The sequence below is a fragment of the Ochotona princeps genome, chromosome 15 (genome assembly GCF_030435755.1).
Source record: "Ochotona princeps isolate mOchPri1 chromosome 15, mOchPri1.hap1, whole genome shotgun sequence".
Taxonomy (NCBI): domain Eukaryota; kingdom Metazoa; phylum Chordata; class Mammalia; order Lagomorpha; family Ochotonidae; genus Ochotona; species Ochotona princeps.
The window spans coordinates 5,010,498-5,034,128 of NC_080846.1; the positions used below are offsets into that span (position 1 = coordinate 5,010,498).

The 23,631-nt window shown below is 54.5% G+C and overlaps 1 protein-coding gene across 2 annotated transcripts in view; it reads left to right on the plus strand.

Annotated features, from left to right (window-relative positions):
• MRTFA (myocardin related transcription factor A) overlaps positions 1-23,631 on the plus strand; it is an 85,643-nt gene that overhangs the window by 53,595 nt on the left and 8,417 nt on the right. The window contains exons 1-7 of one of the 2 annotated variants that reach the window (XM_058673404.1): positions 390-486; positions 1,599-1,664; positions 18,472-18,527; positions 20,703-20,778; positions 21,444-21,605; positions 23,117-23,292; positions 23,481-23,630. In XM_058673404.1, coding sequence (XP_058529387.1) covers positions 1,658-1,664; positions 18,472-18,527; positions 20,703-20,778; positions 21,444-21,605; positions 23,117-23,292; positions 23,481-23,630 — 627 coding nt within the window. In that variant the 5' untranslated portion in view covers positions 390-486; positions 1,599-1,657. Of the gene's footprint in view, positions 1-389; positions 487-1,598; positions 1,665-18,471; positions 18,528-20,702; positions 20,779-21,443; positions 21,606-23,116; positions 23,293-23,480; position 23,631 lie in introns of those variants that run through there. The other variant, XM_058673403.1, reaches the window with a different exon arrangement.

Genomic DNA, 23,631 nt, shown 5'->3' on the forward strand with positions numbered 1-23,631 from the left:
TGCTTTCAAAAAAACAAAAAAGCAATGTTTGTAAGAGAATATCCCTTAGTTAAACCTTTCAGATTATATCATCTTTTTGAGATCTAGTAGAATTAGAAAAACTGTGAAATGCCCCCTGTGTATGAAGAATTGAGAGGCAGGCATATGTCGGTGAGCTCTGTTCCATGCTGTATGGGAATTTGTACTGGAAAGAATGGTTGGTTCTGTTCAGGGGGTGGCCATTACATGGGGCTTAATGTTGTTACTCATAGAGCATCTGAAAGGCAGCGCACAGGAGGCCCAGAGTCATTTGTGAATGTGGGGGAGTGAGACAGGAAGTTCAGATGCAGTTTCCGGGAGGTGTTTCTAGGTGACGTGAGTAAGAGAGGTGGGGAAAGTTCATGGTCCTTGAAAAGGAGTAACTGGACAGCCTTGATGAGGATGACTTGGAGAGGCAGACACAGCCGGCTGCACTGCAGCATGGGGGAGCATGGTGGGGTACAGTTGGTAAGAGGAGTGTGAGGTGGTGGAGGGTTGAAACTGGCACAGGTATTGACCGTTAGTACCAGGCCAAGGGTCGGCGAGGAGGGTGGATGGGGAGGTGGCACCACTCGAGAAGGATAGGAGGCGGATTAGCTTTCGAGGAGAAAGATGGGTTCTGCTTTGAATTTGAAGTGCATGTAGGAGCTGGTCAGGGTCCTGCTGCCCTGGGAGGCCTGCCTCAGCACTGCTGCTGGGTATGCTGGACATCAGGACAATGATTGCCAGTGGAAGCAGGGTCCCCCAAGTGCCCAGCGGGTTGCACTCACCTGAAACAGGTTTACTTGGAGAGGGGGCAGATCTTCCTAGGTTCTCTTCTCTGAGCACTTCCTAACTTTGTGATTCTGCAGTGTGGAGGTATAACACCCTTTAGATGTCAGTGACTTTGGAAACAGAGATCATTGAGCTTTAAGTTAAACAAAAAATTAAAAAGGAGAGGGGGGAGAAGCCTGTGGAGTACAGGCGCGCCCATGGTTCCCTCAGCCCGGATGTGCTTGGTTTTTCAACCTCAACAGAAAAGGCTCCAAGTGAAGAGGAAGAGGAAGAAATGAGATATAAAACAATGAAATATTTTCTAGTCTGGAGAAATGCGTTGCCTGGTGACAATAGTTGTAATTTTCAGATGCAGGAGATCTGGCAAGGGCCCGGTACTTGCTCGTGTGTGCGAGTAGGTTCATCAGTCACTCTTGCTGCGGAAGTACAGAGCCTTCTGAAAGATCTTCCTGCTGGGTGGGGCTCCTTGTTATAATGTTTTCTTTGAGCTCAGAGTTGGTGTTTCTAAGTCTCAGTGGGTCGAGGTGTTGTAGGAGGTTTTGAGCAAGAGATGGGTCCTCTGGCATTTTGTGGATTGTTATCGCCCTGCAAGACCCTTCGCAACTTCCTCTTGCCGCCCACAGCAGAATACGGAAACTCTGCTGTATCAGGCCACTTCTGCAATTACAGGCGGCCTCGGTGCAAGGGCTGCCGCTGCCATACGACCCCTTCCTGGTTGTAGATTGTCCTTGCATTTGAAGATGTGTTCTCTAAGGTGGGATGCTCTGCTGACCCTCCCTCTCCACTCTCTCTCTGCCGCCCCACAGTGCTTCAGTTGAAGCTCCAACAGCGCCGGACCCGTGAGGAGCTGGTGAGCCAAGGGATCATGCCACGTAAGTGTCCCCTCCACCCTTTCTCACCCTCGGCTCCTCCCAGAGCGACCTCTGGTTGTGACTGTATGTGGACCCCGTGCCATGGGAAGTGTTGGAACCAAAGCGTGGAGACGGGCTTTAGTCTCCATCTTTCCTTCCTTGTGATGTCCCAAGTCCTGACACTCTGAATCACAGAGTTTAAATAATGAACCTTGCTAGGCAGGTTGAATGAAACCAACAGCGTCTAGGTTTAGGAGTTTCGTGCAATCAGCCTTAGCAAGGGTCTCTCCACCCTGTCCCACTTCCCTTTCTGGTGGGCAGCTGTTGTCCTGGGTTGTCGGGAGGGGGTGCCCACTTCTCACATAGGTTTTGCTTTGGGTTCAGATGTTTGGGAAGAGAAGCCTCTTTTCTACCTGGTATTTTGGATGTGCCTGGCAGGGGTGCCAGCATGCCAAGGGCATTGCCACCAGGTGGGCTCAGGGACTGCAGAACCTGACCTCTTGGGGGAGAAGTGAGACCAACTTTGGACTCTGCCGAATCTAGCAGTACTGTGGACTGGAAGCTGGAACCAGCAGGTTTTCACATGGAGCATAGATTCTCCCGGTCTCCATCTGTGTGCTGTCACCACTTGAGTGCACCTAGTGAAATAAATCACTCCTGCCTGCCTTCTGGGGGAAGGGATGTTTCCCTCTGCCCCCGTGCCCTACGATCCATGGCCTTTCTGCTTTCTGGAAATGGTTCCACTATCTCTTACATGCAGTCAGTGTAGCAAGATGAAGCTCGGTTTAGAGGGGCAAGCAGGGCGATGCATGGATCAGGTAGTTTCAAAGCATGGTCAGTGACAGGAAGTAAGGTACTGGCTGATGCGTTAATGAGTGATAGGAGTGGCATGGATCACGTTGAACGGGATGGTCAGGAAAGGCTTCCCTGGAGAGCTCAGATCTGAAGGGTGTGATGGCGTCAGCCGCTGAGAAAGCAAGAAAAGGGCCGAGGCAGTGGGAAGAGCGAGTGCAGGGCCTGGGTGAAGCCAGGGGTCAGTGTGTTTGAAAACCACCATGGAAGCCAGCGTGGCTGGAAGGACACACGAAGCTGAGCAGCGGAGGGCCGGAGCCGAGCATGCCGGTCACATGGGGGGAGCAGCTGAGGGGCACAGTGTGGTAATTTGAAGTTAGAGCCCTCAGCAGGTGGAGGGCAACTGAAGCCTGTTTTTCACTTGAGCATCCGCTGGTGAGCTCTTTTTGTTTCCTTCAGTCAGTGGCCTTCCACGGCTTGTCTTGAAGTGCTGGTGGCTTCAAGCAGTGTGACCAGGCAGGGCACTCAGATGGAGCACTCAGATCTGTCCCTGTACGAGCCTTGCAGAGGAGCGACTTGCCCAGCACTGCATCCGCTTGTCCCTTCCGCCAAGACATCACGTGGTTAGTGCCTAATGTGGACCTGAACGTTACAGGGACCAAGGAATGGGAGACATGGTCGCTGCCTTCAAGATGCTGAATGACCAGCTTTCCTACATGTAAAATAAGGAGCGAGTCAGTGCCGGTGTGTGAGGTGGGGACCGTGATTACAGCAGCTCAGAGGGCGTAGTCTACTTCCAAGGCTCTCTGAGTTTTTGCACTAAAAGCTGTGCAGAGAGTGAGTGCTGTGCTACTGGAGGTCATTGTTAATAGAGTTGATCGATTATGATCTCTTAGCATTCTTTTATTTTTTTTAAGATTAATTTTATTTTTATTGGAAAGTCAGATATACAGAGAGGAGGAGAGACAGAGAGGAAGATCTTTTGTCCATTGATTCACTCCCCAAGCGGCCGCAACACCAGAGCTGCGCCAGTCCAAAGCCAGGAGCCAGGAGCCTCTTACAGGTCTCCCATGTGGGTCCAGGGCCCAAAGCTTTGGGCCATTTTTGACTGCTTTCCCAGGGCACAAGCAGGGAGCTGGATGGGAAGCAGGGCTGCTGGGATTAGAACTGGTGCCCATATAGGATCCAGGTATGTGCAAGGCAGGGACTTGAGCCAATAGGCTACTGCCTTGGACCCAATCTCTTAGCATTTCTGGCAGTTCTCTATGTTGCTAGGCTGCTTGATGCTGAAGTTCCTGCATTGGTCTCCTTATGTGCTTGTGTCTACTACCAGAGCTCCCTGAGAAAGTGTTGCTTTTCCCCCACCAAGATTTATTTATTTAAAAGGCAGAGTTAGAGAAATGGGGGGACAGAGAGAGATCTTCTGTCTGTTGGTTTGTTCACTCTGCTAATGGCCACAATGACCAGGACTGGGCCAGGCCAAAGCCAGAAGCCTAGAATTGTGTCTGAGTTTCCCACATCGGTGTCAGGGCCCCAGCAGTTAGGCCTTCTTCTGCAATATCAGGTGCATTGTCAGGCACCTGAATCAAAGTTGATGAGCAGGTCCTCAGACCAGCGCTCATGTGGGATGCCATGAGTCCTAGGCGGCAGCTTGACTCTCTGCGCCCTAACACCAGGCTTGAGAAAGCATTTCATTTATATTTCTGACTGCAGTGCCTGGCCCTGCATGGCAGTGAAGACAGCCAGTTGTGGATGAGGTGTGTGAGAGATGCCCGCCAGCCAGAAACCTGGGATTCTGGGTGTGGAATGTGGGCAGCACTTCCCCTTTTTCAGGAGCCCAGTCTGTGCAATAGTTTGTACAATATCTAATTATACACTTGAACTGTCCTCTGGGTTTGAGAAGTGGAAGAAAAGGCCTTTCTGATAGGAGAAGAAATGACCCGCCCTGCTGAGAGTCCTTTGTCTTCCAGAGAGCCGCCTCAGCTGTGGACCCAGTGGTACCCAGCTCTGCCGGTGGAGGGAGGAGGTAGCAGAGACTTAGAGGAGAAGAGGGGATAGGCTCAGGTGGGACATTCACTGCTCACCTAGGCACCTGCTAAGACACAGACAGGATCCTGAGTTCCTGTGGGTGAGGATTGGCGTTGTGGCCAGCCTTCACCTGTGAGTAAACCCTAGCCCACTGCCACCCACATCCCTAACCCCTGCTATCATCTCCCACATCCCCTGCCTCCCTAACGTCCCTCCACCTCGTCATCCCCCACTAACCCCACATTTCCCCCCCCACCGTGTGTTGTTTAAGGAAAACATGAGCAGCGCGTGGAGTAAATTACGAATGGGCAGCAAGCTGTCAGTATTGGAGACATGGTGTCTGCCCACTTGCATCCCTGTTTTCCTGAGCTGAAGAATTCTGGAAAGAGCCCTGTGTTGAGATGTGGTCGAGCCTTCCAGCTAAGGACAGGGGCCTGGTCATCATCTCTGGTTTACACCTTGCATCAGGTTCCCCTCATTCCAGTCTCCTTTCTAGAGTTGGAGGAAAGTAAACCCCCTATGTGTCCATTGTCCAGAACATCACACAGAGCTCCCATGTGGCGCTGGCTTGAGGTCTGCCATCCTGTCTGTGGGACACACTGCTTCCATGGCTCAGGGTTCCTTCAGGTTGTCATTCAGGGTTGGGATGTGGCCTTTCTGTGGTCTTGGAGGAGTCGAGGTCCCTCAAATACCATAGACTCCTGTCCAGTGCGCTAGTCATAATGTCCACCATGGAATGGAGAAGTTCATATCTGATCCTCTACAGGACCCTTTGTTATTCTCATCATGTAAATGTTTCCTTTAACACCACCTCAACCAGAGTGTGGCAGAGCAGAGGCTCCATGGCCTAGACCCTCAACCCTGGCTCTTGGGGCCTGGAGCTCTGAAAGTCTTGGGGCAAGATGGGCTTACATTCCCAAGGTGGCGTGTGCAATACATGTTCTTTCTCTTTTTAAAATGTATCTATTTGATAATCAGAGTTACATAGAGAGCTTCTGTCCTTTGCTCATTCCCCAGGTGGCTGCAAGAGCCGGGGCTGGGCCAGACAGAGGCCAGGAGGTTCCTCCGGGTCTCCCACTTGGGTGCAGAAGTCTGAGCACTGGGGCCATCTGCTGCTGCTTTCCCAGGCCGGTTGATAGGGAGCTGGATAGGAAATGAAGCCAGGACTTGGACCGACGCCCATATGGGACAGCAGTGCTGCAGGTGTTGGCTTAACGTGTAGGACCACACTGCTGGTCTTTAGCTGTTGTTCTCAAGTAGTTTCCCCAAAGCCTTTCTCTTGGATGATTAGGGGTGTGTGCAGTCGTAGGAGCAAGGTGAAAATTAAGGATATCCGTGAGGCTGTAGCAGGGGCATAGTCTATTAAAGGAAGACAGGGAAGTTCTCCAGAGCAGTGGAGACGAGTCTCCTGCTACTTTTCTGGAAGGAGAGAAGAACCCCGTGCATCTCTTCCTTCTCAGGCTCTGTTGAGAATCCCTGAGAAAGACGGAGTGCTGGGTCTGCAGTCCTGCAGTGGATGTCCCAGAGGGCAGTCCCTGTGTCCTTCAGGTTTTCTAGCGACCTTCCAGGCTCTGGCTTCTTCTTCTTTTTTTTCTTTTTTTGAAGATTTATTCATTTTATTACAGCCATATATACAGAGAGGAGGAGAGACAGAGAGGAAGATCTTCCGTCCGATGATTCAATCCCCAAGTGAGCCGCAACGGCCGGTGCGCGCCGATCCGAAGCCGGGAACCAGGAACCTCTTCCGGGTCTCCCATGCGGGTGCAGTGTCCCAATGCATTGGGCCATCCTCAACTGCTTTCCCAGGCCACAAGCAGGGAGCTGGATGGGAAGTGGAGCTGCCGGGATTAGAACTGGCACCCATATGGGATCCCGGGGCTTTCAAGGCGAGGACTTTAGCCGCTAGGCCACGCCGCCGGGCCCACAGGCTCTGGCTTCTTGAGTGAATTCATTTTTTTTTTTTTTAAGGACTTACTTATTTTTATTCCAAAGTCAGATATCCAGAGGCAGAGAGACAGTGAGAAAGATCTTCTGTCCGCTGATTCACTCCCTAAGTGACCGCAACGGCCGGTGCTGCACCGATCCAAAGCCAGGAGCCAGGAAACTCCTCCAGGTCTCCCACATGGGTGCAGAGTCCCAAGGCTTTGGCCCGTCCTTGACTGCTTTCCCAGGCCACAATCAGGGAGCTGGATGGGAAATGGAGCTGCCGGGATTAGAACTGGCATCCATATGGAATCCCGGTGCGCGTAAGGCAAGGACTTTTAGCCACTAGGCCACGGCACCAGGCCCTGAACTCAGTTTTAATTTTGGTTTTTTTTGTGTGTCTTAAGTGGCTTTTCTGTGTGCCTAGGCAGTGCCACTGGCGACAGTTTGGTTAGCAGAATCTAAGGGTGTGAAGGCAGACATCTTAGGCAGTTGCACTTCATAGGCTGCCTTGCCCTTGAGAAGTACCCAGACACAATGCTACATGTGAACACGGACAAACCAGCCCGCTAGCTGGTGCTGAGCAGTTTGTGGGTCAACAGGCAGGGCCCGTGGGTCCCACATAGGAGCAGGCAGATCGGCTGTAAGCGTTGCTGCATCTGCACAGCATGAGCCCTTCAGCTGTCAGTGGAGCCACATGTGTTGGGGGATTCAGTGACTGGTGATCTGCTCATCTGACTGTAGCACCAAGGAACTTGTGAATTCTGACAAAGATGGTTGAATGCCCGGAAGTAACAGGAATGCTTGCTAGATCACTTTTCCTCTGGAGATAAGAATCTGAAGTGTTCCGTTCCTTGTGACTTGGGCTCATTGCTGACGCTGTTTTACTGGCTGTGCAGTCTCCCTTCCAGACTCCCTTTCCTGAGTCCATTTCAGTCAAATCCGGGAACTGCGGGTCTCCCGTGTGGCCCAAAGGCTTGGGCCATCTTCTGCTGCTTTCCCAGATACGATAGCAGGGAGCTAGATTGGAAGTGGAGCAGCTGGGTCTCAAAATGGCACCCATATGGGATGCTGGCACTACAGGCAGAGCCTTAATCTAAAAAACCATGACACCCACCCATATATTTAGTTGAAAGGCAGATTCTCACACACACACTTATACACACACGCACACACACACACAGATTGGTCTTCCATCTGGTTGTTCTCTGCCTAAATGACTACAGCAAGAGCCTGGAGCTCCATCCAGGCCTGGCACAAGGTGGTAGAGGCCCAGATGTTTAGGCCATTCCCCTCTGTTTTCCCAGATCGGATGTGAAACAATCACATCTCCAAGCAGCATTACAAGGGATGGCTTAACCCCAGCACCCCAGTGTTGGGCCCAAGATGTGTAGGGCTTAGTAACCAGCGTGTGCAGAGCTGCTAACAGAAATCCAGGAATGTGGAATGCAGTTCCCTCTGGGGCAGGCCCGGCCAGGTACATTAACAGCAGTGACTGATAAAAAACAAACACCCTAAATCTGTTAACACGTACTTTATTACTGCTGTTTTTTAGAGCAGTTTTAGTTTCACAGCAAACTTGAGCAGAGGGTACTGAAATGTTTTAGCTTTTTAGTTTTTGTGCCTTTTTGAAAAGATAAGCCAACCTCTTGAAAGCTCCAGAGGCCCTTGTGTAAGGTGGGGTCACACACAGACATCTGACCTTGCAGTATGGGCCTGCACCCCACAGCAGAGTCTCTGCTCCCTATCCCAGCCTCCTGTGTGCTCACTCGGGAGGCAGCCGACGGTGGCTGAAGGCCTTGGATCCCTGCCGCCCCTTGGAGGATCTGGATTGAGCTCCCACCTCCCTCTCACATTTGGCCTGGCTCAGCTGCTGCTGTTGTGGGCATTTGTGGAGTAAATCAGTGGATAGAAACTGTCCGCATGCCTCTGTGTCTCAAATAAAAATAATAGTAACTTTTACAAAGACAGAGGCTTATGGATTCATGTGGTCACTGTCATGCCATCTTTATTCAGTGCTGTGGACTCTTCTCCCCAAGAGCCACTGGCCCGTCCCACCCATGGCCCTTTGCGTAACACTGACCCAGGCACTGTCACTGTTGAGCACTTGAAAGGTGTTATGTAGCCTAAATGAAGACCTAAATTTTTAACCTAATTTAAATGTTAATATTAAACAAAGGAGTTTTATACCTTACAGTAGTATTTATGAGTTAAGGTACCTTGTCTGAACTCAGTTTTCATTTGGTAAAATCAGGGTAGCACATTTTTTTAAAAGATTTATTTTATTTTTACCGCAAAGTCAGATATTGAGAGGAGGAGAGACAGAAAGGAAGATCTTCCATCTGATCATTCACTCCCCAAGTGACCACACGGTGCTGCACTGATCCAAGGCCAGGAGCCAGGAACTTCTTCCCGGTCTCCCACACAGGTGCAGGGTCCCAAGGCTTTGGGCCGTCCTCGACTGCTTTCCCAGGCCACAAGCAGGGAGCTGGATCGGAAGTGTGACTGCTGGGACTAGAACCAGCGCCCATATGGGACCCCGGCGCTTTCAAGGCGAGAACTTTAGCTGCTAGGCTACCACACCGGGCCCAGGGTAGCACGTCTTAAGAACTGTTCTCCAGGCAAGTACCCACACAGGTAGTTGGTGACCCTGTGTGGTTCATGCTCTGGGCATGTGGGCAGTATCATGCTCATTGGACAGTAAGACGGGCATTATCCTGCATCTACCATCTTGAGGCTCTGAAAGCTGCTTTCAACATATATCTAATTAAGTTCTCTCAAAACTAAGAGTTTTAGGAACAGGAATTACTTTTTAAGAAATAAAACTTTTGGTATTTTCACTTTTCCTTCCTACTGATGGATTGAAAACATATGCTGTTTAGTTGCCAGCAGTCAGAGCCGTTAGCCAGCTTAGTCCTGCGAAGGCCACTTCCCTTGTGGCTGCATAGTAATGGGACCATCATTTCATTAGCTTGCCCTCTCCATGCTGGCGGATGTTTCTTTGTAGCCTCTTTTTCTTAAACCAGCGAGTGGCCATATTGGAGATCATGTTTTCTGCTCTGGGTCCCTTTCCAAGAGACAGAAGTATGGGCCGGGGCAATGCCATGGGGACTCCAGAGAAGTCAAGGGTGTGGGCCAAGGGTCACCTGCCCCCATCCCTTGACAGAGATTTTTGTTTTTTTGAAAGGCACAGATGGGGGAGCAGAGAGAGGGAGATCTCCATCACTGGGTCATTCCAACAGTGGCTGCTTCCTCAGGTGCGTTAGCAGGAAGCTGTATTGCAAGTGCAGCACTCGTACGGGGTGCCAGCATCACAGGGTGTTCCTGAAGCTTCCTCGCCACAAAGACACCTCCTGTCTTTTTAAACTTGTGAAGACTCAAGATGGCAAAACTATAGTTTCAAGGAAATGCCATTTTTTTCAGTGAAGTTGTATTTATAGGTTAGTGGGTTTGGGTAAAAGGCAAGGGCTGGTTCCTGGTCTCTCTGGGCCTTGATCTGTCCCAGTTTGCTCCAGTCCATATTGGAGCTGCTGGCAGCCATGCATCTGATAGTCTCTGACCTGCTGCCCCTGTGAGCCAAAGACGCCTGGCCAAAACCCCACCGTTCTCTTCCAGGATCCCACCCAGTTGGATCAGGCCCTGGGCCTCTTGCTGGTTCACCTACCCTCTGTGGGGCGTGTTGCCATAACCATTTCTCTTCCAGATACAGACAGTGTCCTGTCCTTGTCTTCGCTTCTCCCTAGCAAAGAGCCTTGGCTTGAAGTGAGGCTCCCCATAGGAAGGGACTGTGTGGCTCACCTGGTTCCTACATTTTTAGCTGAGAGAAAATTCTGCTGGACTCAGGGATTCCCCCCTTTTGTGTCTGGAAGAAGCTGCTGGGCCATCCCTCAGGTGCCTGTTAGTTGGTGACAGATGGCAGCAGCCTTGCCTCCCTCCCTGCTATGGGAGGGGGTGTTTTTTTGCCTTGATGGGGGAGAACAGAGAGCCCCTCCATGAGCTGGCAAATCCTAAGATAGGACCATGTCCTGAGTTTTGTGTTCATGGTGGGAGAAGATTGGTTGTTGAATCCAAAGAGAAATTCAGCAGGAAGCTCTGTTGAAGAGGCCACAGGGAGGAGTGGGCTCCGTGAAGCAGAACAGCCTACGCTCGCAGCTCATCGAGGTGGGATGTGTCAGGATGTGTCGGCGCGGCTCTGCTGCCCACTGGCTTTGCCTCTCATAGAAGTCCTCAAGGCGTGCACGCTCAGGGCCGCCACGGGTGGTGGCTGACAATTCCTCAGCCAGGAGGGTATGGGGGCATCCTGTACCAGAGTGCCAGTTCAAGTCCCAGCTACTCCATTCCATTCCAGCTTCTCACTATGCACTGGGAAGGCCTTGAAAGACGGCCCACATCTTTTTGTTACTCGCCGTGTCCGTGGATACTGCTTCTGTGCAGGACTGGATCTTGAGCCTTCTTGATGTTCAGCTCTCATTCATGCTTTCCTGATGCCTGGGACGGGAGTAGCAACCCTGTTGCTTCAAGGAACCTCAGGCCCCCAGCAAACCTCCTCACCCTGGTCACCTCTCTGCTCCTGGTTCCTTCCTCAACCCACTGGGCTGGCCCATGAGGCTGCTCTGGAAGCCCTGTGGGCTGAGCTGTGGGTCTGCCGCGTGGCACCCTCTGTGTTAAAGGTGACTCCTGACAGCAGCTTGGCCGTGTCTGCCACAGCCGGGATCGTCCTCAGACTTCTCTGCTGGTCTCGGTCTCTCCTGTCTTTGGATTCTGAGATTCTCCTAAGGTTCAGCCTTTGAAGTATTTTCTTCTGTTTACACCTGCCACAACACATTATCCCTAGATGACATCATCTTTAGGAGATTGTCTCTCCTACACACTCACAGGCAGGTGCACACACACACACACACACACTCCGTCACACAGACATGCTCACTGCCGTACTCACACATGTTCATCACACACACACCCTCACACACTCAGTGACATACTCAGACACACATGTCCACTCAGTCACACACACGCCTTCACAGACTCACAGGAATGCACACTCAGTTACCCACACACATCTCACAGTATGGAAAATTAGCATACAGTTCGAAACTTTTGCACCAGGGTACATTTGTCTTTTAGTTGTATTTCCTACAAGCTTTCAGGTAATAACTTACTTTCTGTTAGTTGAAAGACTTTTCCCTACATTGGTTGTCCACTTAAATGTCCGCCAAAGCCAGCAAGGAGTGAAGCCAAGGCTGGATGCCAAGAACTCTGGGTCTCCCCCAGCCGTGGTGTGGGCTCAGGCGCTGGAGCCATCACCCATCACTCCCCAGGAGAGCTAGCACGGAGCTGGGTCAGAGCAGGGTGAAGACTCAGTCCCGGGCATCCAGTGTGGGCTGCAGGTGTCCTGAGTGATAATGCAACCCGCTGGACCTCAGAGCCCACCCTGCCACAGGCTTCAAGTACTCTCGTGTAGTGTAGTATTGGGTTTCCACCACACCCAAGGACGTCTCTTAACAGGGGGTCTCATGATTACCTGATTGCCCAGAGCTTACTACCTTTATACCCCTGCCTGGGATGTGACTCCACTCTCCTCTTCTTATTTCCTTATTTATTGGAAAGGCAAGTTACAGAGGAGAGTCGGCAGAAAGGAGAGAGAACGACCCTTTTCTTGCATCTGCTGTTCTACTGCCCCAGTGACTGCAGTGTTGAGGGCTGGGTCGGGCAAAAGCCGCAAGCCTGGAACCCCAGGCAGGTCCTGGCGGGGGCCAGCCCAAGGACTTGAGCGTCTTCTGCTGCTTTCCCATCACATTAGCTGGGAACTGGGTTGGAAGTGGATCAGCTGAAACTTGAACCAACACCCATGTTGGATGTTGATATTGTGGGAAGCAGCTTAACTTATACTGGCTTCTGAATGGTCTCATGGCCATTACGGGGTGACCTTGTAAAAATGCTGTTTGACATGTTAGAATTCCAGTTACAGTGCTGAAGTTTGTGGTGATTGATTTGAGGCAAAGATCACTAATAGGTGCATTAGGTAGGTGGTTGTTGAGGAGCACGATTTTCCTGTGGCCTCAGAGTGTCACCAAAGGAAAATACCAACACAGGTCCAGTGTCACCTTTCAGACCTGGCACCATCAACGTCAAGAAGCACATGTCAGCTGGATGGTCTTCTTGCCAGGAAATGTCCAGCCTGGGTCTCACTGTGGGGAAATCAGTTCAGAATATAGACCATTCCACACGGTGGCTGGCTCAGATTGAAACAAACGGGGAGCCATTGACAAAACTGGCAGATTGGGATGGAAGAGACACAGACAGCACGTGGTGCTTAATTGAAGCCTGGAATGGGGAGTGGAACTCAGAGAACTGGAAACGATATTCTGAGGGGCATTTGAGGCTCTGCAGTGAGGACCGCATCTGTGTTGCCGGCATTAGTGCTCCGAGTTACGTAGATGATCCCCATAGCATTAGCAAGTGCACGCCAAAAGATTTGGGGTGAATGTGGTATGAGTGGTAAGTGCAGCTTGCTCCCAGGTGAGCCTCAGTGTGTGTGTGTGTGTGTGTGTGTGTGTGTGTGTGTGTGTGTGTGTGTGAGAGAGAGAGAGAGAGAGAGAGAGAGAGAGAGAGAGGGAGAGGGAGAGAGGGTGGGTACAGGTCAGCGCTGCAGGTTATAGGTTTGTCCCATTGATAGTTCGAAGAAGGGCTGAGTTGCAGACACAGGCGACGGTTGAGAGTGGTTGGTTGCCTGGCTGTAAGTGGACGTGTTCTGCTCATTTTAGTGTTGGGTTGGTAACTCAGAAACCACTCCCTGTGCCTGGGCCGCTCGTGGCCCCTCGCTCCCTTGCTCAGGTGCCGGCTGCTGGGTGGACTGCTTTACTTCATGTGCCTTTAAGATGGTCCCTTCATCTTTAACTTTCATTTTGGTTAGGCTTGGCCCAAATGTGTTTACGTTTGCTCTTAGGGTTCACTCCACTTGTTCATGTAGTCAGCTTCTGGCCAGCTTTGGGAAGTTGTCATCCGTTACTTCTTCAAGAAATTTTCAGCCACACCTTTTTTGTCATACTTCCTCCGGGTAGAGTCTCAAGTCCCTGCAAAGCCATTACCTCCCCCACTGTCTCATATCCTGGTCTTTTTTCTTCCCTAAGCCCAGGAAGACCACCAGATCCTCGGCCTCAGTGACCCACAGAGGAGCTTGCCTATTGGTTGTGGGATATATGGCTGGTTCACACATTTCACGCCCTGGCACACACAGCCCTTGCTGCCCCTGCACGTGCCCCCTGCTTCCACAGTGGAAAAGAAAGGCCCATGCTGGCCTGTGGCCCTCCCGCCGTCTGTCCGCCGTGTTCTTACAGCCTGTGGTAGCTCAGAACTGTTGCTGAGCTTCTGGTGTGCTTCATCAAGGATGGTCGTGAAGAACCAAGGCTGGTAGGCTCCGTGGCTGACTGGCCTTCCTGGCCTGCTGGGTGGATCCTGGAAACTGACGGGCCTCGTGGCTGTGTCCAGCTGGAGTTTGGGACCCTCGGATGGAGGGGCCAGGTGGTTCGTCCGGGCCTGCACCCCGCACGGAAGGGTTAACAGAGGGGGCCCTCTCTCACTGTGCCTTTAAATGGGAAGTAGCCCCATTGAGTGCAGCAGAAAAGAGGCCTGGTGCTGGTGAGCAGGCCCAGCTAACTGGGCGGTCCCTCAGAACTGAAACCGTGCATTCCCTGGGCAGCCAGAACAGGCGAGGGTCCCTGGGGATGCGGCTCCAGGGTGGGAGGACGGAGACTGCCCTCTGAGACTGTGGCGTGTGTCCCTAGCAGCTCTTGTGCTTGGTTGGTCTCTCCAGAGGCTGCCTTCTAGGAGTTTCTGGGAAATCAGAGTGGGTGAGTGATGCCCCTGATGGAGCCATGGAGGCGACAAGGCCAGCGCAGCCCTCAAGTGGACACATGTTTCTGGACTTGGTCTCTTTCGAATGTTCTACAACGGGCAGAGGCCTTAGCTTGAGTGTTACTTGGGAAGCAGAAGGAGAGCTTGTCTGCTGGTTTGCTCTTTAGATGCCCACGACAGCCAGGACTGGGCCAGCCAAAGCCAGGGGCCTGGAGCTCAACCCAGGTCTACCCCATGGGTGCTGGGGGCCAGGTACATGAGCTGTCACTTGCCCAAGCAGCTGGAATGGGAAGCAGAGCAAGGCCTTGGACCCTGTCACCCTGTGTGGGATGTGACCGCCCCAGACAGCCTGTTGGCCACCGTGCCAGACACCTGTGCTGAGCGTGCTGGGGCAGGTATTGTAGTGCAGTGTGTTAAGCTTCTGCTTGGTTTAAGTCCAGCTCCCTGCTGGTGGGCCTGGGAGGCCGGGGGTGGTGGACCAAGTACGTGGGTCCCTGTCTTTCTGTTGGAAACCTTGGCTTTGGCCTCACATAGCCCTGCCTGTTAGGGCATTTGGACTAGTGAACCTGCTCGTGGAAAATCTTGATCTTTCTCTCCGCTCCTCAGATAAAGTGAACAAATGTTTTTCTGCTTTGGCCTTGAGATGATTGTGACTCCCCCAGCTGGCTGCACATGAAGGAGGCACCTGTGTCCCTCACACCCCCGGCTGCCCTGCAGGGTGTGACTGCTGTCAGCTGGCCGAGCACCAGGGCTAAGCACAGGTACTCCCAGAGGAACAAGGAGGCGCCATCAGTCAGTTGCTGTCACTTGTCGCCTCTGTTCTACAGAAGTGGCTTCTGAAGTTGCTGAACCTGCCTGTCGGAGTAGGTTTGAGAACAGGAAGGAGCAGCCCAGGCTGAGCCAGGCTCCTTGGGGCCCATCCACAGGCCTGGCCAGGGAGAGGGTTTGAGGGTGCTGGACGGGGATGGGGCCCGCCTGGCAGCTGCCTGCATCTCAGCTCTGTCAGATTCCCCATGTGTGACGTTGGAATGGTGATTCTAGGTTATGTGTTACAAGTGAAACCATCCTTTGGAACTGGTTCTTGCTCTATTGAATTTTTTTTTTCTTTGTCTTCATTTCTGGTTCTCCTGACCAGGCCCTGTGACTGCTACATTCCCCTGGCTTTCTTGCCAGGCTGGCTACCTGCTGGTAGCACCACCAAAGGCAGCTGCTGTACCCTGAGCCCCAGCTGTGGCTCTTGCACCCACAGCCCTGGGGCCCCTCAGGCCCTAAGGGCTCCTGAGCCTTCATCCCACGTCTTGTGCTTGGGCCTGCTAACTGACCTCCACGGTGTGTGTGGGCTCCCACTGGCACCTGGCTGCATGTGTTGGTGAAGCCTCTCATACCCTCCCTCCCCCGTGTGGCAGATTTTTCCTGTTCTGAAAAAGGAACTGCCCAGCGTAGAAAACTCTGTGGACTGAGGGCAAGGCAAGGCAGGCTGCGATCTGGAGCTGCTGTCGGCCAGTGTGTCCCAGCCTCACGCAGCTGCAAGCAATCGCCTGGGGCACAGAGGCTGCTGCCCATTTTTGGGGCCCAGGGCAGGGCACCTTCTTGCTGCCACCTGAAACTTTTCTTAGCTCAGTGGGGCCAAACAGCAGCTGTTTAACCTGTCACTCAATTCCCTAACGGCTGCACCAGGCCAGGCGCAGACTGGGTTCCTGTAAGCTGCAGCCATTTACATGGCACTCTAATGCAGCGTCCCCAGCATTGCCCTTCCTGAGTTGTGGGCATGTGTGCTGCCTCTCAGTGTAGGACTTGTCTCCTACCCCTTGTGGCCACCGTGGAGATTGTCACAGGAAGTTGTTGCAACCAACAGGGGTGCCTGCCTGTCTGGGGCTGTGCTGAGAGGAGCTGGCCTGCAGGACAGAGGCACTAGCGAGTCTGTCCAGTGAGGGCAGTTCTGACCAGGTGCCTACTCCATACAGCCAGGGACCCTTATTTATTTGATTTTTCCCAGTCTTTTTTTTTTAAATGAACTTTTATTTTTGATAACTTCTACATAGTCGATCAGGGTGGGAAGGATCTAGAGTTAGGAAAAATTGGGTGTGATCATTGTTTCCAAATTTTCTCTTCCTGTATCTGGGGAAGGCGGGTCATAAAGGGAAAAGTCACACCCAGGCTCCCAACCACCATAGTATCCAGTGATGGGGAACAGCTGCCCAGCATCAACCCAGACTCCCCAATGGCGCATGCTCTGAGGGGTCTGCCCAAGTGTTTTCACTGATTTTGAAATGCCGTCAGTCTTGCCGATCCAAGGGTGAGGAACCCCTTCCAGTATCCCTTGGTTGACACAGTCAAACTTAAGAGTCTCCAGTCACCGAGATATTTGCTGTCATTGTTTGGCTGGGGTAGTTGTCCAATTTGTTCTGTCCTCCTTCGTCTGATAGCAGATGTCCTCTGCAGGCCCCAGTGGGCTGCCACATCTTCTGGGCCAGCCGTCCACTGCTCTGTCTTTTCCTCTGGGGAGGCCCAGCTCTGATACATGAACTCTACGGTCGGACCACCAGTCCTGGATGTGAGGGGCCACCAATCCTGGATGTGTTTGGGCCTCACAGGGTTGTGGCCACACCCCTGCCATGACAGCAGGGCCAGGTGGCCCAGTGCTGCAGCACCCATGCCTGCGCGCCACCCAGGGCTGCGTGAAGTCTGGGCCGGATGAGAGGTGGGTTTCTGGCTGGATCCCAGTGTAAGGTCGGACGCCTCAACTCTTCACTCTGAATTTCTTAACAGGAAGTCGTTATTCACAGAATGAGTCATTAGCAGGATGTGCTGGGTGTCCCCGGCAAACAAGACCCCTGCTGGACAGTGGGTCGTTTGGTGTGGTGGGGACCCCAGGTGGGCAGGACGCACAGCGTCTGAATGTCCAGACCATGACAGCTGCTGTGGACAAAGCACAGGCAGGCGGGGCCCACGCTGCACGACTCCCAGGCTCTGTGCTTCCCTGGGTTGCCTGTGCACTCCCCCTGGCCACCGTGCCCGCTGCAGCAGGGCTCTGTGCAGTCGGGAGTTGAACCAGCTTCACACAGTGAGTCTGCATACCCTCTAAGCTCTGCAGGGCAGGGGAGGCCGAGGGAGGCGAGGCCTGGCTGCTCTCTAATCATTTGTTGAGTCTGGAGCTCCCCCTGCTGTTGGAAGGTGGGAAGGGATCTCTACGGCACTTTGAAGACTATAGTTTACATCCTGAGATTTTTATAAATTATGTTAAAAATAAGAACTGTGGTGACGTTTGGCACTGCCTTCCGGGACCACTGATGCTGAGGTCCAGCGCTGGGGCCCGAAGAGCAGGCAGGATAGGCTCCTATCTACACTCCTGCTACTTTTAGCCCCTGCTGACCCTGCTCTCCCACCACAAGAGCTTATCTCCCGCAGCAGGGGCAGCCTCACAGCTGCTCTGAAACTGGGGAGTGGCACAAGTGAAACTGACCGCACTCTTGTCGATTTCTCTTTCATTGCCATTGTCCCTGCCAGAGTGAGTCAGGCCTTTCCCCGCCTGCCAGGGCAAGCTGTCATCTGTCCTGAGAGCCCAACATGTGATGATGTTAGGAGAGGGGCTGGGTCAGCCTCCCCGGCCAAGTGCTGGAGTTGATAGCTGTGGTCTGTGTGCTGGCATCCCGATAGAGCTGGGCCCGCGTCCACTGCTGCCTGTGAACTCAGCCAGACGATGGCTGTGAAGAGCTTTGAGTCCTTAAAGATGAAATTCAGGCCAATGTTAGCAGCGCTCCTAATACCAGCCCAAGTGAAGAAGGAACCAGCATCGAGAGGGCGTGGGGCTTTTTGGCTTAACTATCCACTGGGACCGCTCGGCCTCTTGGCAGTCCTGTGAGGCTGAAAGAGTAAGGTAGACCCAGCCGGCAGGCCTCTCTGCCTCTCTGCCTGCAGGTCCAGAGTGACTGAGTCCCAGCTGGTGTCCTGGGAGGCCACACGGCCACAGCCCAGCGTCTCTCTGAAAGTGACAGCCCCTTGGGCACCTTCCTAGAGCTTGGAGCAGTCGGGCCATGGCCAGTGCTGCCCTGCTGGGCCAGCCATGCCCTGAAGAGCCATGCACACCCCGGGGTCAGGATCACCTGTCCCCAGACGGGGACTGCTACTGTTGTGGACAGCCTGGGTTTACGCTGCTGTCTCCCCGGAAACTGGGGTGGTGACATGGCGCTTCCTTGTGACATGATCTTTTTGCTGGTTCTTCTCTCAACAGCTCTGAAGAGTCCAGCTGCATTTCATGAGCAGAGAAGGAGCCTGGAGCGGGCCAGGGTAAGGTTTCTTTCCTCCCAGCAGCCTGCACTGTGCCCTCCCAGAGTGCAGGCCATTGCTGGCCACACGACTCAGGGCTCGGAGCCTAGACAGAGTCTGGTCTCCTGCTTGGCCCTGCCCAGCCCTGCCCAGCCGCCTCCTGTAGTGATCACGTGGTATGGGATCAGAAGAGGTTTTCTCTCGGCCTCCCTTCTCCAACCTTGCCTTGGGGACCACCAGTGTCTCTCCATCCCAACCCCACAAAGCCTTCTGCAGACATCAAGACTTGGAAAAGCTTCCTGAGACATGGGCTGGGCAGGGAGCCTTGTGGGTCCCCGGAGCGGCCAGCATCCACTTGCAGCCTGCAGGGAGCAGCAGGGCCATGTGCCAAGCGAGGTCTCCAGCTGTGGCCCCTCACCTGTGCCCCATCCCTCAGTTTCAGTTCCCCGGGGCCCTGAGGAATGTTCTGCCCAGTGTGGGCGAGGATGGGGAAGTTACCAGAACCTGCTTCCTCTCCCACCCTTTGGCTTTGCGTGAGGCCAGGGAGAAGCTTCCCAGCCTTGGCTCCCGGTTGCTGTCGAACGTGTAGTGAGGTCGGGGTTGCTGGGAGCACAGCGGCTACACACAGTGCAGTGGGCAGCCGGGAGCCCTGCCCCATCTCTGCCCCTCAGGTGGGCAAGGGTGGAGAATCGATTAGAGCAGCTTCCAGGTCACTGAGGAGGGGCTGGGGCTCGGCACTTCCTCGGGGGTTCCTGGTTATTGTAAGCACCATCCCGTTTGCTCATCCACTGTGAGCTTGTCTGGCACCCGTGACTCCAGACCATGACGGTGCTTCTGTGTGGAAGCGTGTGTTCACACTGTCAGCTGAGGTGAAAGATGAATATTAGTTACGGAGAATGTAACTTCTATTCTAAAAATTTAGGGGAGGGCACTCTCTGGCTTGTAGGCGAGTAGTGTACAGCAGCGTCCTCCTGCAGTCAAGACACTGGTCGCGTGTCACTGAGGTGGCTCTGCTTGCCCTCCTGGCTGGCGTGGGTCAGTGACTGGGACTTTCAGACACCACTCATATGCTGGATGGCATTACTCACGGTTCTGTTGTTGGTGGCACAGCTCAGCCACAGGCCACAGGCAGAGGTGCATGAGACACGGGATGGGGCATGGACCTCATGTGCCCTCACCAGCCCTGGAGCCAACGGGGGTTTCTTAGTGCTCACTTGGCCCTGACGCGTGAGCGGTTCCGAGCCTCCCCTCCGATGGTTCCGATGGTTTAGGAAGCAGGTTTCCCTTCCATGTCTCCGAGGCCCACAGTGTCAACCCTTGCTGAGCCGTCCTGGGGAGCAGGCGGCCATCTGGGTCTGAGGCCCACCATGCTTGAAGCCATCTTCCCGCCAGGCAGCCCAGAGGGAAGACTCGTCCATGCCTTGCTGTGAGAGACGTGCTCCTCTGCCCTGCCCCCTCCACGCAGCTCCTGGTGTGCGGGTGCGCAGGTCAAGAGCCCAGGCCCTGGGAGAGACAGACGCGTGCACTGTGACCAGGCCTGGGCAGCGGGTGGGCTTTAGCCTGCCCAGGCACCAAGAAACACAGGAACGAGGCATTGAGTTCTGAGGAGCGAGAGCTGTGACGACAGGCACCAGGATCAGTTCAGGACAGTGAAGTTCGCCCGAGAGCACGCCTCGCTTCCGTGTGGCAGGACGGAGGACGGGAGGCAGTGCTGAGGCTCAGGCAGCAGTGCGGGATCCCTTTCCCGCATGGTGGAGGCGTAGCTAGAAGCAGGTGCGCCAGAAGGCAGTTGTGTTGCTGTTTGATTTCTAATGTTCCCTGAGGAACACAGCACTTTCATGATAACACAAACAACAGTTAACTAAGGCACAAAGGGTACTTGAAAAGGGGAAATGGAAATAAGATGGTTTCGGTCCAGTTGCATTTGCAGTATGTTCAGTTTTTCCACACTGCAGCCTTTCCATCACGTTTTCAGATGCTGGCTTCATGGGGACAGGCATTCCTGAAGGGCCTGTCCTTAGCGGGTGCAGTGGAAAGTTGCTATGACCTCCCTGGCCTCCCCTCACCTCAGAAACCTGCAGTTGCCACTTGAGGTCACGGGGCCCCTGAGGTGACTGGCCGGTGACGGCCACCATGACCCAGTCTGCTTGCGTGGGCTGCTGACCGAGGCCTGAGGTTCCGGGTGTGTGTTCACAGACCGAGGACTATCTCAAGCGGAAGATTCGCTCCCGGCCGGAGAGATCAGAGCTCGTCAGGATGCACATTCTGGAAGGTGCGTGAGGTTGACGAGGCACGCTCGCCCAGCCTTGCCCTCACCCCGCGTGCCACGGTGCCCTGCCTCCCGTGTCCTCTCCCCTTTCTCCTGTGGCCATTGCTGCTGGCTGGGGAATGTCCTCGGGGTCGGGGGTCTTTTCCCACCCCGCAGCCTGAAGTCGCTTCTCTCTGCCCCCCCGGCTCCCGGAAGTGGACTCTTGTCTGTGTTGTCCCCCTCATCTGCTCGCGGTGGTCTTGCAGTTGCTCGAGCATGAGGTCCAAGGCGGCCGCCCCAGTCGCACCCCACCTTCTGCACTGCCAGCGAAGGAAAGTTTGTGGCTCCCTGCAACAATATACAGACCAACCGCCCATCTAGTTGGAGCCAAAGCTGGAAGGAAACTTTCTTGTCTAAACCCCAGATTGCAGTAGTGTCATGCTGAGCGAGGGGGACTGTCCCCTGGCACAAGAGCTGCAGGCAGGACAGAGGACACCCCCCTCCAGTGTCTTCAGGGGTGCCTGGGCTTGGCTACAGTCCTGTGACAGGGCGGCCCCTTGTCCTTGTGAGCCTGCAAGCCAGGCCGCCCCTCTGCACCCCACCCCACAGGTGTCGTGTGCTGCCCTGGGCCTTCTGGGGCAGACAGGTGGGCCGGCCTCACATTCTATGCCCCTCTCTCCCACGGGCAGAGACCTCGGCCGAGCCTTCCCTCCAGGCCAAGCAGCTGAAGCTGAAGCGAGCCAGGCTGGCCGACGACCTTAACGAGAAGATCGCGCAGCGGCCAGGCCCCATGGAGCTGGTGGAGAAGAACATCCTGCCCGTGGAGTCCAGCCTGAAGGAGGCCATCATCGGTGAGCTGTGCTGGCAGCCAGTGGGCGGGGCCGGAGCCCAAGTGACAGGCCTCGGCCCTCCCACCTCCACCCACGCGGGCTGGGGGCTTGTTCCTCTTTCACGGTCTGGGAGGTGTTGGCCCTCGGTGTACGAGCGGGACAGCTATCAGCAGTCGGCTCTACACTTTTTTTTAAAAGATTTATTTATTTTTATTACAAAGTCAGATATACAGAGGAGGAGAGACAGAGAGGAAGATCTTCCGTCCGATGATTCACTGCCCAAGTAACCACAATGGCCGGTGCTGAGCCGATCTGAAGCCGGGAACCAGGAACCTCTTCCGGGTCTCCCATGTGGGTGCAGGGTCCCAAGGCTTTGGGCCGTCCTCGACTGCTTTCCCAGGCCACAAGCAGGGAGCTGGATGGGAAGTGGAGCTGCTGGGATTAGACCCGGCGCCCATATGGGATCCCAGCACATTCAAGGCGAGGACTTTAGCTAGGCCACACCACCGGGCCCAGCTCTACACTTTTTACTTTTTTTTTTTTTTCATCTTTTCCTGGATCTTGGCCTACTCTGCAGAAATTTCAAGCAACAACTGGTAGTTGCAAGCAAGGAAGGGCTCTGGGACAGAACCCCAGGCCCAGGCTGGCTGGGAGCAGAGGCCCTGAGTCCACACACAAGAGGTCACTAGCTTCCTGCATAGGTCATAGGGATCAGCCAAGTGCAGGGCTCGGTTGGGAGACACGGAGAGCTGGAGGAGAGCTGCATGTCAGAGGTCAGAGGTGAACAGAGGCCACGATGTGCAGAATTCCAGGCTGCAGCCAGGGAGCACCTGCTTTGGCTGCCTGTCCCGGCTCCTCCAGAGGACGACCCACACCACAGCCACTGTGCCGCTTCCCACGCCGGCTGCGACACAACAGAGCCACGGTTGAGGCCTCCTCCCACAGGCTGTCCCAGGCCTTCACCGTGGGCCAGCTGGCTGTAAATTGGCACTCTGCCCAGCCAGCCTTGGTTGCTGTAGTTTGCCGGAGGAGCTCACATTTCACGCCCACGTTCTGTGGCTTATTATACCATACTGTTGGAGAGGACGCAGCCGAGCGCCCGTGGAAAGGACAAGGTGTGACGTGGCCCCACAACTGCCTGCACCTCCTCCCTCACCATGTCACTGTCCCGAGTTGTGCGGTGCTGTTCTGCCCACTCCTGTCCCCCATGGCCTCATCCCTTGGTGATCAGCGACCCCTTCTCTCATTTACAAACCCTGGGTGTGGTGTGTGCTTGTGGGAAGGGTGTCTGGGGGCACTGGCCCTGGGCAGGAGACCAAGTGCTGGCATATTGCTCAGACTGGGGAGGGAGGCTTGAAGGCCACAGGTCAGTGTCAGACCTGCACGCAGGTGGCCTTGGAAGCCTCTGGCTGGACAGTCTTGGGGACCTGGTGATGATTTGCCAGTGTGCTACCAGGCTGCTGTCCACCGACAAGCCTGGCTTTGTGCTCCCTGGCCCCGGGCAGAGGCGCTCATGCCAGTCTTGGTTGCAGTGGGCCAGGTGAACTACCCGAAGGTGGCAGACAGCTCCTCCTTCGACGAGGACAGCAGCGATGCCTTATCCCCGGAGCAGCCTGGCAGCCACGAGTCCCAGAGCTCTGTGCCATCACCCCTGGAGGCCCGAACCAGTGAACCACTGCCCAGTGCCACCTCCATGTCTCCCACTCAGGTGAGTCTGCTGTGGCTATCTGGCTACTGGGTTTTGGGTGGCGGGGGAACGTGGGCGGAGCCGACTCCCACAGCACACACTGCCTGGAGCCCTTGCAGCATTCCTGCCCAGTCCCTTTCCCCACCTTGTGGTGAGGGTGTCTGGGGGCACTGGCCCTGGCAGGTCTCCTAACTGCCCTGCCCTCCCAGGTCCTGTCTCAGCTCCCCGTGGGCCAGGACTCCACGGAACTGCTCTTCCCCGCCGAGCAGCCGCCTCCGCCTCCCCCACCCCTGCTGCCTTCCAGCCTTCCTAACGGGAACGCCGGCCCCACTGCCAAGCCAACCCCCACACTCATTAAGG